Source organism: Colossoma macropomum, unplaced genomic scaffold (assembly GCF_904425465.1).
Source record: "Colossoma macropomum unplaced genomic scaffold, Colossoma_macropomum, whole genome shotgun sequence".
Taxonomy (NCBI): Eukaryota; Metazoa; Chordata; class Actinopteri; order Characiformes; family Serrasalmidae; genus Colossoma; species Colossoma macropomum.
In genome coordinates, this window is record NW_023494787.1 from 27,138,074 (window position 1) to 27,151,962 (window position 13,889).

Here is a 13,889-nt window from a genome sequence, read left to right on the forward strand (position 1 = left end):
CTCTCTCGTCCTGCATTGTGAATGTTTAATGAATGATTGGAGGTTTCATGATCGCTCTCCCAAAATCTCAGTAAATTACTTTGATTGAGCTTCATTGTGTTTATAATTGCAATTGAGTGCACAGTGCACATGATCAACACGTCTACTGTGCACGCTTCCTTTGTCCAGCTCCCGTTAGCTCTCTGTGCTGGGCCGTGATCTATGCAGGCAGGAAGTTGGAGTGGTTGTGCAGGAGGCCACTGATGGCTCTCATGCGCTGGGGCAGGCCAGCGTTAGTGTCTCTGTGCCAGCGGGGGCTGTCTCCATGGGTCGACGGGGCCAGTACAAATTGGGCCACATTGGGCAGCTTGAGCAGGTTGATGAGCTCATGGGCTCGTGTGATGATCTCCTCAGTGTCCTCCTCACTAAAGCACACAGCTACAGGCCCACTGCGCGCAAACGAACGCATCTTAGACAGCAAGAGTGATGCCCTGAGAGACAGAGAGAGAATTGTGTTGCAGTACAGAATGAGATGATTTGAGCTATACTGCCCAAAGTTTTTAAATTTTCAATGGAATATTTGATATTCATGGTCACTTTTTAATTAACTTAACAAATTACCTTAACAAATTAAGTACTAAATGAAATAAAGGGTGTTTGTTAGCATAAAAAAACTTTTTACTAATTCTTTGTGTATATACAGATTCAAGTTTATTAAAGTGTTGATGAGCAAGTTTTGCTTTAAAGTTTAGACGGTTCTCTTTTGCAAAGTATTGTAAATGGTGGTTTAAATGCCTGCACAGTCTGAGTGCTGATGAGTGTGGTCATCACAAAAAGGCATCAAACGTCTGGGGAATGGCATTATTTCCGAAATAGTACAGTCACAAATATACACGACATTGTTTTCCTCAAAATAAACATAGCTAGTATTTAATAAGTTCATAAGTTCCAAAACAAGGTATTAGCAAACTTTTGATGGCCAGAGCAGTGGTGCAAAGAAGTTTGTGAACCTTTAGAATTCTATTTGTTTCTGCATAAATGTGACTATAAAACAGACAAACAACCCAATAAAACAGACTCAAACATAATCTGTTTAATTCACTTACTGAACAAAGTGATTCAACATTAAATGTATTTGTTGGAAGACGTGAACCTATGCTTTCAGTAACTGGTGACACCAATGACACTTTCTGAGGTTCTCAGAGATCTCCTTTGACCAAGGCACCCACAAATATATATGGTGAAGACCAGACTTTGATGCTGAAGAGGATGATGTAAATGGGTCCTAATGGGTCTATGCACCTCCTGACTCTTAATTATCTTCTATGCTAAACTCAATCCTACATATATTTTTTTCTAACACAGACATTTAACCTTGTATCAGTGTGTTCAATAGATTAATGAAAAGGTTTGTTTCATTGGTTATTTTTACTACTAAGATGATGTCAAAAGACATGCAGAAATTCTCAGAAATTTAAAAGGTTCACAAACTTTCCAGCCCCACTGTCAGCGCAGATGACATACATGAGTAATACTGAAAAAGGGCTAAACAGTCCTACCGAGGGATGAGGTCCTGACTGCGGGAGGCCAGCTTGGCCAGTGCGGTCATCAGCACAGTGAGGAGGCGTGGAGAGTAGCATGGGGGGCTGGAAGACTGACGCACCTGTGTGATCTCAAACAGCACTGCTTCCAGCCCCTCAAAAAAAGAGGTGATCAGCTCCACAGTACAGCGAGAGTCATAGGACACTGACAGATACTCTCCTATTACCCACACCTGCACATTTGCACACATAGACATCCTATTACCACCTCAAGGCAAGCAATATAGAATGCTTAAATAGACAGAATGAATGAACAGGGCTTGATTTTCACTCACCGCATGTGTGTAGAAGTTCTCTTTACTGTAGATGCTGGTAGTTGTGCTGACAAAGTCCAGCAGCTCCTTGTACTGATCCACAATCAGCGGAGGGTGCAGTTTGCACAGGGTCTGCAGGTGTGTGCTGAACACTCTACAACAAATATTCAGCAGTCAGAGAACTACAAAAAAACTCACTATGACAAGATAAATCCAGAAAATCCATCCACGATGGGGCCAAAGCCTCATATTATTTGAACCATGAACTGACTAACCTCTGCACTTCAGTGCTGAAGTTCTTTATATTGAAAAGGAGGCTGCTTCTCTCCAGCAGGACCAGCAGCAACTGATTTATCAGCTTCTCATCGGCCGTCTAAGCACATAAACAAGAAGACGAAAGAACAACTCTAGGTGGGCGATATGATGAAAATCATCATTTCAATATCATCATTATGACAAATTACCTGACTTAGCTTGACTTAGTAAGGGGTCACTACCTTGGTAGCACAGTGAATGTTGTGCCCATGCTTAAAACAATGTGCGCTTTTCAAAAGAAAGCCAAGCCATGGCATAACATCCTCTCAATGCCAAACTCTGACAGTATAATGTTTGCTATGCACATCTTAGCCAGGACATATAGATTTTCTCATTTTCCATCGGCTTTCCATAACTGAAAAGCAGTCAATAAAAAATTCTGCTTTGTCAAGTTTTTTGAGAACCACTAAATATCAGAGGAGTAAAGCATTACAAGATGCAGATCACAGGCACAAATAAAATAGTGGTAGTGTTGAACTGGCCTGCTTGTGAAAGGTTGGTTCTTATGAGGTTTGTGGTGTTTGTTACCTGAGTGACTGTGTTGAAGTAGACGTGCAGTAGCACAGGAACGATCTGGGCACAGCGCACGACCCGTGGACTCTCCACCATGCCCTCCAAAGCTTCATGAAGTGTGCTCAACCTGTATAGCAGCACAGAGCAAATGGAGAAGAGCACAAATAAGAAAGCAGCAACAGTCAGAGGTTAGAAGTCAGAGGGCAGCAGAAAGCAGCCACAGAACTACACTAAATGCTATATGAGTAACATTTCTTGACACCATTGGCTCATTTGAGTGACAACATTGTACAAGTATTTAAACAGCATACAAGCAAGCAATTACAGGTGTAAAAATCTTGATTAAATATTTTAAATATATTGATTCTTTAGGAACCCATTTACCATATCATGAAATCGAAAAACATGACCATATAAGATTATTTTGATAAGATTCAGAATTATTTTAAAAAAATGCACAGAGGCAAGTTTAATTCTTGGTGTTGCCATGGCCAAGTGTGTTGAATGCTGTTCAACTATTTACACAGTGGTGGGAAACAGACAACAAAAAAATACATTAAGACTTTTTCTTATTAAGAAAACACAAAAGAGAACTTCATTTTGTCCTAAAAATGAATGCATATTTTATTGAATCTTATTAAAGCTGATTCTAGCACTCCAAAATCTATGTAGTTGAATAACCACTTTCAGACTGATGCATCACTATGTATACTATGTATTTTAATAACCCTATAGGCAGTGAATATCTTAAATAAGTGATCAGTAGGAATTACCTATCAATGGTGTCCCCAGTCCCTGCTTCAGGTCTGAGGATGTACAGAAACAGTCCTCTGTAAGAGGGCTGGCGGAAGGCATCTAGGGAAGCAGTGATCTTGGAACCCTGCTGGTCCCACACAGCACGATCTTGAGCTGGGTAACATGATGACCTGCAACGGGATTCCACACATGCTTATTTAAACAGCTAGAATGCAGTGATATTTCGATGCAAAACTGTGGAGGTGTGATAATGCATCATGAAGAATGGACATTTCATTGATTTTACCCTCTATAGTAACTACACTGTTTGAACACTTAAGTATGCAAATGATCAAATTCACAGGGCTGAATGATCAACTAATGACCTGAACGAGGTGCATCTGGTCGCAGAGTGAAAGCTAAACTGCACAGTGAGGCATTCTCCTAAGGGGGTATTTCATAAAGCAGGATTTCTCAGCTGGATAACCTAAACCAAAAGTTTCCAATATGAACGTCCCTTATTTCTTGTCTTATTGTACAAGCTTGATTTTTGGCTTATCAGGCTAACTGAGAAATTCTGTTCTGTGAAATAGAGCTTCAATAGTGTAAACCAGGGGTGCGCAGCTCTGGTTCTGGGCCAGTGTCCAGCACAGTTTGATAATCTTCCTGCTCAAACACACCTGATTCAGATCCCCTGTTAATTGCCAGATGGGTTTGAGTAGGGAAACTCCCAAATTGTGCTGGACACCATCCCTCCAGGACCGCAGTCTAACCCCTAGTATAAACCGGCTGTGCATTTTCAAGTCACATCATGAGGCACAAAAAAAGAAGACATAAGATCACAAGCATCACACCAAATCACTCTTTTATTTTTAGTGTGTTTGATTATCTATGCATGCAGCTTACCTGTGCTGTAGGTCCAGGGCAGCAGCCAGGCAGGGCAGATCCAGCAGCGAGTGGAGTAGCTCGATCGCTGTCTCAGGCGCCAACAGAGAGGGCAGCAGCTCCACATACTCAGAGATCAGACCTGGGCTGTTCCACGCCAAGAACTAAAGGACAGAATGGAGGGAAAGTGTTGCACAACACTCTACCCACTGTTAAAGTTTTGGATCAGCTGTGTTTATTGGAGAAGAGAGCTCACCTTGAGCAGGTTGGGGAAGCTATGCCTGTAGATCGCCACTTTCTCCTGCAGGACGCTCACATTGTGGAGACAGAAGTGCACAAACTCAAAGGCCAGCATTGGTTCATTGAAGAGCTCCGCGGGGAACCGGGTAAACACTTGGTGGAAAACAGCCTCGGAATCCACAGCAGCAGTTTCACCTGAAAACACACACATTCTCTCAGTTACACACAATAGTCGAGTTGTAAAAAACACTTTCAGGGTGGGTGGTGGGTTCAACAGACAACTGAAAAACACCCTTTACAAACATGCTGTCTTATAGTGCCATTAGCCTGCCATTTTGTATTTCTTTACGTAGGACAAAGAATAGTTTGTTATATAAAATAATGTCTTCCATTTGTATAATCATGTATTCGTTTTATCAGAACTGTCTTATGTGTATTTTAGGATACACACAAAATGTTTCAGCCTTGGATTTTGAATTACACCACTTTTATTCAGAGCTATTTTTTTGGTTTCTGACAAAATGCTTCTACCCTCAACACTGTAAGACATGCTGTGTTTTTAGTGTTCCTTACAGTGGGCAGGCTTGCCAGGTCCAGCAAACACCTCCAGGCCAAAGTTTGCTTAAAATCCACCAGACAGTCGCTGAAATTCATCATTTTCTTCTGCAACAGCAAATTAGGCCAGTTTGGCAGGAAAACGCAAACTTGGCAAGGCGATGGCACTACATGGCACACGCTGCGCTTCACAGCATAACCAATGCAAAGTGAAAGCATGTGATTCTACGTCCACCTCTTCTGTAGGTGCGCAGGCTCTGCCCTGATCAGAACTTGTTTCTTTGACATGAAGAACTGGAGTAGTGTATAAATCTCACAGATGGATGGAAAGAAATTATAAAGATCTTAAAACAATAAAGATCTTAAAACAATAAAGATCTCAAGAGACCCAAACAGGATGGAAAAGGGGGCATAGTTTTTGTCATTTTTTTTGACTGCAGGGATGGCATCCCATCGTTTTCCCCCAAAACCAAGTCCTGGTTACATATAATACATAAACAAACTTACTGTGTGAAGTCTCTAGATCCACATTCAAACATAATCAAACTGTAATTTTTTGTGCTGATACTGTCAAATCCCTAGTTTTCAGAAAAAAAGCTCTTTCAGACTGCAGGACACTCACTGTGGTTGAGGTAGAACTGAGCTATGGGCAGCAGTGCTCGGGCAAAGGCCAGGTCCGCACTCAGCCTGCCGTACAGTGCTTTGATACAGGGGAAGGCACGATACACGTAGGAGGCATCCTCACTACAGATGATGTCCATTATGGCCACTGACTCCACAAGGCACTGGACAAAGGACAACATCATTCATCAAACAAACATAATACACATTACATCTGTTCTAATGAAAAACAAGAGCATTCATAGTTCAGCATGATATTAGGGGGATGATGATGCTTAATTATTAATAAATAAATACATAAATAGATAAATTTAGATAAAAAATCTTTTGAAGAAGACTTGGTTTATATGATCTTCCAACTCCCAAAGAATTCAAGAGGGAAAGGAAAAAGCAAGGGAAAAAATAATGTTATAAATAATAAATAAATATTATTTTCCCTTCTGTGTAACCCCAGCAAGAATTTGAGCTAGCTTATCACTTATGTATTAACCCCTGACAGCAGTTCTTGTGTGCACCCTTTGCAAATTTAAAAGAAACAGAATTAACACTTTTTTAAATTTTGTTCTTACCATATTGGGAATGTTATATTGGGGTTGGAACACTGAAATGGAGAGCTTCATTTTGTTATTTCTGTTTCTGAGCATTGATTGTCAGGGTTTCTAGAAAACTGATCAAAAAATACTTTAATCAAATATAGAAAGTCTGTAAACAATGTTAACCAGTGAATGTACACTATATGGACAAAAATATTGGGGCACCTACACATTACATCTACAGGAGCTTTTAAGACATCCCACTCTAAATCCATAGGCATTAATATGGAGTTGGTTCCCTTTTTGCAACTATAACAGCTTCCACTCTTCTGGGAAGCTTTCTACAAGAATTTTTGTTAGATGTGGTTGAGGTCAGGGCTCCATGAGGGCCAGTCAAGTTCTTCCACATCAAACTCACCCAGCCATGTCTTTATAGTCCTTGCTTTGTGCACTGGGGCACAGTCATGCCAAACGAAAAAGTGTCCCCAAACTGTTCCCACTGTTCCAGGGGTTCTGGGCCAACCCCTGAAAAACAACCCAATAGCATTATCCCTCCTCCATTGAACTTTACATTTGGCACAAGGCAGTCAGGTAACGTAACATTCTCCTGGCATTCGCCAAATCCAGACTCGTCCATCAGACTGCCAGATACAGAAGCGTGATTTGTCACTCCACAGAAGTTTCCATTGCTCCAGTCCAGTGGCGGTGTGCTTTATACTACTCCATCCAACGCTTCGCATTGCGCTTGAGGATATAAGGCCTGCATGCAGCTGCTTGGCCATGGAAACCAATGCCATTAAGCTTCTGGCACACAATTTTTGTACTGATGTTAATGCCGTGCTTTAGAAAGAAAGTCTGTAAACAGTTATTGAATCAGCAGAGTGTTGGCGACTTTCATGCACTATGCGCCTCAGCACTTGGTGACCCCGCTCTGTAACTTTACGTGGAGTTTCTTTGGTTCCTAAACACTTATTTTTCAATAACAGCACTCACAGTTGATCGTGGAATATCTAGGAGGGAAGACATTTCACAAACTGACTTGTTGCAACGGTGGTGTCCTATTACATGCTCAAACTCAGTGAGCTCTTTAGAATGACCCTTTCTTTCACAAAAGTTTGTAAAGGCAGACTGCATGGCTAGGTGCTTGATTTTTAACACCTGTGGCAATGGGACTGAATGAAACACCTGAATTCAATGATTAAGAGGTGTGTCCCAATACTTCTGTCCACATAGAGTATATTAACAAAAATCTGACTGGATGTCATTCCATCATGCTATGATTTTTCCCCTGCTACTTCTTAATAGTTTATTTTTGCAGATGTTAAATGTAAATATGACACTACTGTTTTGCTGGTGCATTTTGTATAGTCCAGCCTGTTCGCCAAGAAAAACTAATAACGTGCTGTGAGGCATCATAATACTACATTTGTTCTGTATCATCCTGTACCATTAGTTTCATGTAACCAGACTGTGGAAGAAGTTGTGATTGAAAAGCAAAAACAAGGTGCTTTGATCTGGCTTACTGCTTTCTGTAGCTCTGCATCAGTTCTCTTCAGAGCCTCTGTAATGAAACATTAAATGATTATCAAAGTGATTGCACAAATTTGATTCAAAACTATAAAATTATCTTTATTAGAGATGTGTTGGGTAACTCACTCCGGTCACTTTGCTCAATCAGGCGGTGGCAGTACTCAAAAGCTTTCTCTCTGAGCCGCTCCTTTGGGGGAAGGAGTCGGCTAGACGAGGAGGTGGCTGATACCATGGACATCACTGAGCTGTCCACTTCAGAGCGGTCATCTGCACCAACAGTACAATCCAGTACATCAACTTTCATCACAAACATCATGCTTAACACAAAATGGGAGTATTCACGCTTCTTAGCTAGACACAGAATTGCAAGTGAAGAATTAAAAAGTCAAATCTGACATGCCTTGCGATCAAGCAACTAGTTCTAAAAACAACTGGTGGAAGTGCAGCCCTTAGTTATTCGCTGATTGTGGTGCTTGGTTATTAATTTATTGGAAGAAAAACAAGGGTTAATCGCACAGCACAGACAAGGTCTCAATGTGAGTAGAATATGGATGCCCAATCCAGCAACTGGAGATTACCCAGCAGAGTTTAGCTGCAACCATAATCTAACACACCTCGCTCTAACAGTAAGATGCTCCTAAAGCTAGCTTGATCAGGTGTATTAGTTTTAGAATTGGAACTAAACTCTCCAGGAACAGGGCTGGGCAGGCCAAGAGTAGAAAGAAAGGAGTTCCGGCTGTGGTTTTAAGTCGGGCGAACCAAACCTGCGGCTTACCTTGGTGTGAAGTTTGAATGACCTGTGTTCTTTTTAGCTGAGCTAGCAAAAGTGAAAACCCAATCCTCAGTTATTTTGCACGCCATAAATGGCACTGACAGTGTGCAGTGTGGGGTGCTGTCAACAACACATCTATCAAATTCAGTCAAATCTACATGATGTAACAGGAATTGCTCTCAAACATTATGAAGGTTGAAAAGAAGTTCAACTAAATTCTTGATGGTCTAAAATTCACAACTGAAACTAAAGCAACAGAATATCACAACTCAACTTTCTAGCTTAGCCAAATGACCCTTTCTTATTCTTGTTACCTGATTCTGCAGTGGAGGTTCCTTCTGTGTCATAAGTGAGCAGCCAGTTCTTGATCATGGAAAAGGTGTACATGTTCATCCACTGGTCTTCAGTATAGCTCTGGCCCACACAGAGAACAGTGAAGAAGTCTCCGGCCACTGCACCGTCCACTTCAGTCATTGGGGCTGGCTGGTGAGAAAACAAATCATCGGTTTAGAAGGCAAACTGTAATGCAAAAAATGTTTTACTTTATCTATTTCCATTAAGTCCTGCTTTGTTTTGCAAGTTTGAACTTCCTAGGTCAAATAATACATTTGTTTGATTTGTCAAGTGAAAATGAGTTAACTCGTCCTTTACAGGGAACAAATTAAATATGGCATTTTTCTGCACATTTAACTGAACAATAATAAAACAACAGTTTACATTATTAACAAAAAAAGCCCTAAAATATAGATTGTGTCATAACCTTTACACAGGCCACGTTATTTATTTTCCACTATGTTAAACAAAACAGTAATTGTACATTAAAATTTGCAAACGTGTTTTCTCTGTAGAGAATGTGTTAACTTATTTTTACTTAGAAAAACAACAACACATTTATTCTGACCAAATTTTGTATATGACTGCATTGGTCTACATAACTTTTGGGGCTTGTGACTATTTGATGAAATGAATACAAATTTGTTCCAGAATGATCAGACTCTGCTCATTCTAAATGTAACCTACATAATTTAGGTCTGTTTTCATAGCAGGAATAGTTTACTGAAAAATCTACTAAATTTTCCCTTTTCTCCAAACATACAACAAACGGCAGAGACACGTTTGGTATCAAAAGTTTGCTTCACTGGAACTGCAAGGCTTCTGTACCTTCTGTACCTAACAAGTAACATAAGTCCATTTCTCAAAACATTTTAGATTGTATAGACTATTCTTTCATATAAGTAGCATTTTATCATATAAGCAGCTGCTTTGGTTGATTAACTACATTTGGAGTAAAGCAAACATTTCGTACCTTTAATTTTCAATGAACAATTCCTTTAATTTTGCCATTTAGTTTGATAGTTTGAAGATTTGCTTTTTATTAATGAATATACCAGGCGTATTTGTGCTGTACCTGACGTATTCTAGGACTGGTGAAAAATCCCCCAGAGGACATGGAGGCTCCCTGATGGACACTGGCATACCGCAACCAATCAGTCAACTTCCGACTGACCAAATTCACCTGATCTAGATTCAAACACATTCATATTTACACCTGAATTTCTGCAGAAACTCACATTAAAAACATATGGCAAATGATTACAATGAGGAAGATTGACTTGGTGATGCACATCTGCCAACATCTGTCAGTACAAACTCACCTTCACTGAGGATCTGTGGGGAGAAGCTGAAAATTTTGGAGAGAATGGGGAGCATATGTTTAGGAACCTGCACCTCAGATTGTCTTGACTCCAGACTCTTCAGCAAATGCTGACAGAGAGGAAGCAGATCCTCTTTGCTCCCAGCCTGACCAACAAGAACCACAGCTCAAGCAGGGTGACCATAAACACACAGAAAATGTATGAAGGGTGGTACCAGTGACAGTACCTGGGAGAGCACCACACTGGCCATATAGCTGAGTGCTCTGCTATCCTGGCTGAGCTCTGTGGAGAGGACGTGCAAACTGAGGGGCAGGCTTTCTCTCAGGATGGCAGAGGACAGAATCTGAAACTGCTCTGGACATGATGGAGAGCGGAGCAGGGTCTGGAGTTTCTTAATGAGGTCTGGCGGAAGCCTAGTGGTGAACGGAGAATAAGTCAACAGATATGTCAAACAAATGGAGACTAAGTGCAGACTCACACGTCAAACAAGTAGTCACTACTACTGCATTTACAACACTAAAACATTCCAAACAGGACAGGAAATCTGCACTCTTACATCAGAATCTTTAGGATTTGTTTCACAAGATCTTACAAAAATCTGAAAGATTATTGTGAAGATTATTTAATTATGTGGCAAAATAACCTCAACAGTGTGATCCGGGAGGATGGACATTGAATTCCTTTTGATTTTTGGAAGGCTGAAACAAGTTATTCATTTATTAACACGTTTCTCCTCTGAATGCAGGTGAAAAACTGCTCCCAATATATTAAAAAATATGTTTCAAAATCTGCATAATTTAACTGCAGTGATGTAAACAAAGTCAGCCAGAGTGGACTGATGTGAAATGATGCATTATTAAAAAACTTACTGACTCTTGTGTCTAAGTTTCTATATGAAATCTCGATCAAATTTTCTTTAGGTACTACTTTGTCTTAGAACACCCTGCATGTAATGCACCATGTTCGGATTTAAAAAAAAAAGTGACAAAACTTTTTCTCAAATATAACATAAAATAATGTCCCAGGCATCTGGCAACACATCTGTAATCATTTCACGCAATAAGTTTTTGTGAGGGAACTTTTGGAGGCATTCAGTGCTTCAGACGTCTGGTTCATATCAACACCACTGTGAGCAATTCTGGCTCTCTAAAACAGAGCACTTCATATCAAACTCTGAATGACTGTTTATATCTTAACAATTCGATCATGCAGGAATTTCGAAATATCAGTGAAATTTCCCTTTAACTGAGAGTCTGATCTGGTCAGCCAGGGCTCCAGAGTTGAGTACACCTCAGTGCATTCCTCCGAACAATGCTGGCTTTCTTTTACACAAAGAGACAGTTTTCCAGACCTAGACTGCGCCTAATCGTGGACTAAAACGTATTTCCAAAGTTGATTTACTTTTAGTGCTGCAATTTAGTCCAAGACCAGGCTTAGTCTGGGAGCCGGATGAAAATGTTCAAGCCCATGTTAAGCCTTGGTTACAAAGCACCTTTTATAAACTTACGTTTTGGCATATTTTGTGGCAGAAACGATCAAATGAAGCCTCTGCAGAGAATCGACCACCTCCACTGCAACTTCTTTATTGGACGGAAGATGTTTAGATATACGGCCATAAAACCTCTGCAGCTCTTCTTCCTGTATTTCTCTGAAAGGTATGATAACTGCATAGTCATTGAGTCTGCACAAGGATGCAACAGTATCTAATCAAAGAAATGGACAGCTAAAACCTGTCAAATAACGATCTTCTCCACTTTGGAAGGTGACACTTATTTAGAGATGTGACACAGCTGGGCTGTTACCCGCACTCACTTCTAACCAGATCACATGTCATGCTATTCTAAACACAGAAGAGGAAACATGTACGCGGTCTTACTATGAATTAACATATATGCCTTTTCATGTGCTTATGCCTTCAATCCTGTTCAGCTAGACGGTCTGGCAGAGCTGAAGAAAGAGACATGACTTGCTGGCATGTCGTTAATTAAAAACGACAGTTTTGAGAAAGAGTATCGCAGTTAAGCGATGAAGTGATTCTGAACGCCGAATAAAAGCTCACACAGCTGATTCGCGCTAGCAAACTCGCTAAACTTCTTACCTTGCCTGTTTTACCAGGCTCTCTGTTCCCGGAGCGTACATACTGAAGTACGTATCCTAACTAAATGTAAACACACGAGAGACGCCTAATGTCTGAATATCTGTATTACTCAAAGTTTCCCCGTTACAAACAGCTTCTTCTGCTCTGTTTACATGCTAAGTCCTGACTGAACCACATGACCACAGTTGTTCCCGTCGCGCTGCTTAGTCACGTGGACTGTACTGCTCCGCTCATTGGTGGCTTCATATAGACCGCTGTAGTCGTGTCAGAGCCGGTTTCTCTGGTCGTGTCGTCATTTTGTAGTCCGCTCCATGCTCTCATACCCGTATTAGGAACGCCGGGTCTAAGCTCCATTTGTCCATGGCCAGAATAAATAGGGTTTTCGAAAAATCGCCTCTATCGCCCCCTGTGTTAAATAAAAATGTTCAGAACCCGATACGTTTTGTCCTGTGAACATTCGTCTCTCGAATAACACTGGATCCTCTGAATTACGAGGTCGTTAAAGAGCCGTAATGCTAATATTGCTACATGTAAGCTAAAGCTACTGCGCACTGCATTCACGTCATTAGACTGGCAGCCTCCTTAATCAGGCTTTATCAGAGTACGTTTCCATGTACAGACTGAGGGCAGATGAAAATGAGTCACAACAAAATAGGTTTCCGTGCAGTTCTCTGTTCTTCATCTGATGCTCACTGAAACACGATAGATCTTTCCTTTTAGCTTGATTTGAAAGGATTTACAAACGCACCTGCACTCAGGCTAATTCAGTACAGACTCAGCTCAATATCACTGCTCACCCCTGATAAACTGATTTAGGCTCTCAGAATATCCTATTATTTTAATGCTGGTAACATTTTTCTGAGGACATTTTCTCAGGACATTCGCCAGCTTTTTGGAGATTGTCGTCGCTGCAGAACCAGAAGTCCAGGGGGTACGGCTGAATCTGATCCAACTCCTCCTACGTCGTGTTTTAATTTGTCTGACTCCACCCCGCCCCGCTATACTTGCCCGTCAGATTGAAGTAAAACGTAATCAAGTGCATGTTAAAGTACATAACACACATTTTCTCTCTCTTATGAAATTCCAGGATGTAGTTGATAAAACATAGTTATGTGGATTATTTTGACCTGTCATAAGTGGATTCTAGTGTTTAAAAACGTTCAGTGTTTTCAACTAGAACTCGTCTATCATAAGTGCACTTGAGATGTAGGCCTACAGAACGGACTTGTACCGGAATGTGAAAAAAGCTTTTCGAGTTTTGACAAATGAGTGTGAACGTGGTGAATCATGAGCGATTATAAAGGCTGTGTTGTGGCCTTCAGGACGGAGCAACATCGAGAAAAAAAAAACAAAAACACCAGCAACACCTGCGGGTTTCCCACAGATAAAAATGCGACAGGATAGACCAATGAAATAAATTGAAGTCTAAAAACGTTAGCGACACATACTAATTTACAGACCAGTAGAAATGTGATGATTTTAGATCAATGAAAAGAAGACGTGAGCGGAGTTGGATCTGGTCCGGCTCCATCCCTTTGGACTTGTGGTTCTGCAGCGAGTGATAGTTTTTGTTCGACTTTTCCCGTTCCACCTTAAATGGCGC

The 13,889-nt window shown here is 40.8% G+C and overlaps 1 protein-coding gene across 2 annotated transcripts; it reads right to left on the bottom strand.

Moving 5' to 3' along the window:
• Positions 1-8: 8 nt before the first annotated feature.
• ap5z1 (adaptor related protein complex 5 subunit zeta 1) lies at positions 9-12,482 on the bottom strand. 2 transcript variants are annotated; one of them, XM_036566730.1, is made up of 18 exons: positions 12,287-12,482; positions 11,696-11,836; positions 10,415-10,601; positions 10,189-10,333; positions 9,942-10,054; positions 8,848-9,016; positions 8,537-8,578; positions 7,888-8,028; positions 7,755-7,792; positions 5,700-5,862; positions 4,539-4,717; positions 4,304-4,446; positions 3,436-3,588; positions 2,678-2,789; positions 2,110-2,207; positions 1,856-1,988; positions 1,539-1,753; positions 9-470 (listed from the first exon to the last, which is right to left on the bottom strand). In XM_036566730.1, exons 1-18 carry the CDS (start codon positions 12,325-12,327, stop codon positions 200-202), a joined length of 2,484 nt encoding a protein of 827 aa, XP_036422623.1. In that variant the 5' UTR covers positions 12,328-12,482; the 3' UTR covers positions 9-199. The 2 variants fall into 2 exon arrangements, with proteins under 2 accessions (XP_036422623.1, XP_036422624.1); XM_036566731.1 differs by lacking the exon at positions 8,537-8,578 and having other exon boundaries at positions 200-470.
• Positions 12,483-13,889: the final 1,407 nt, after the last annotated feature.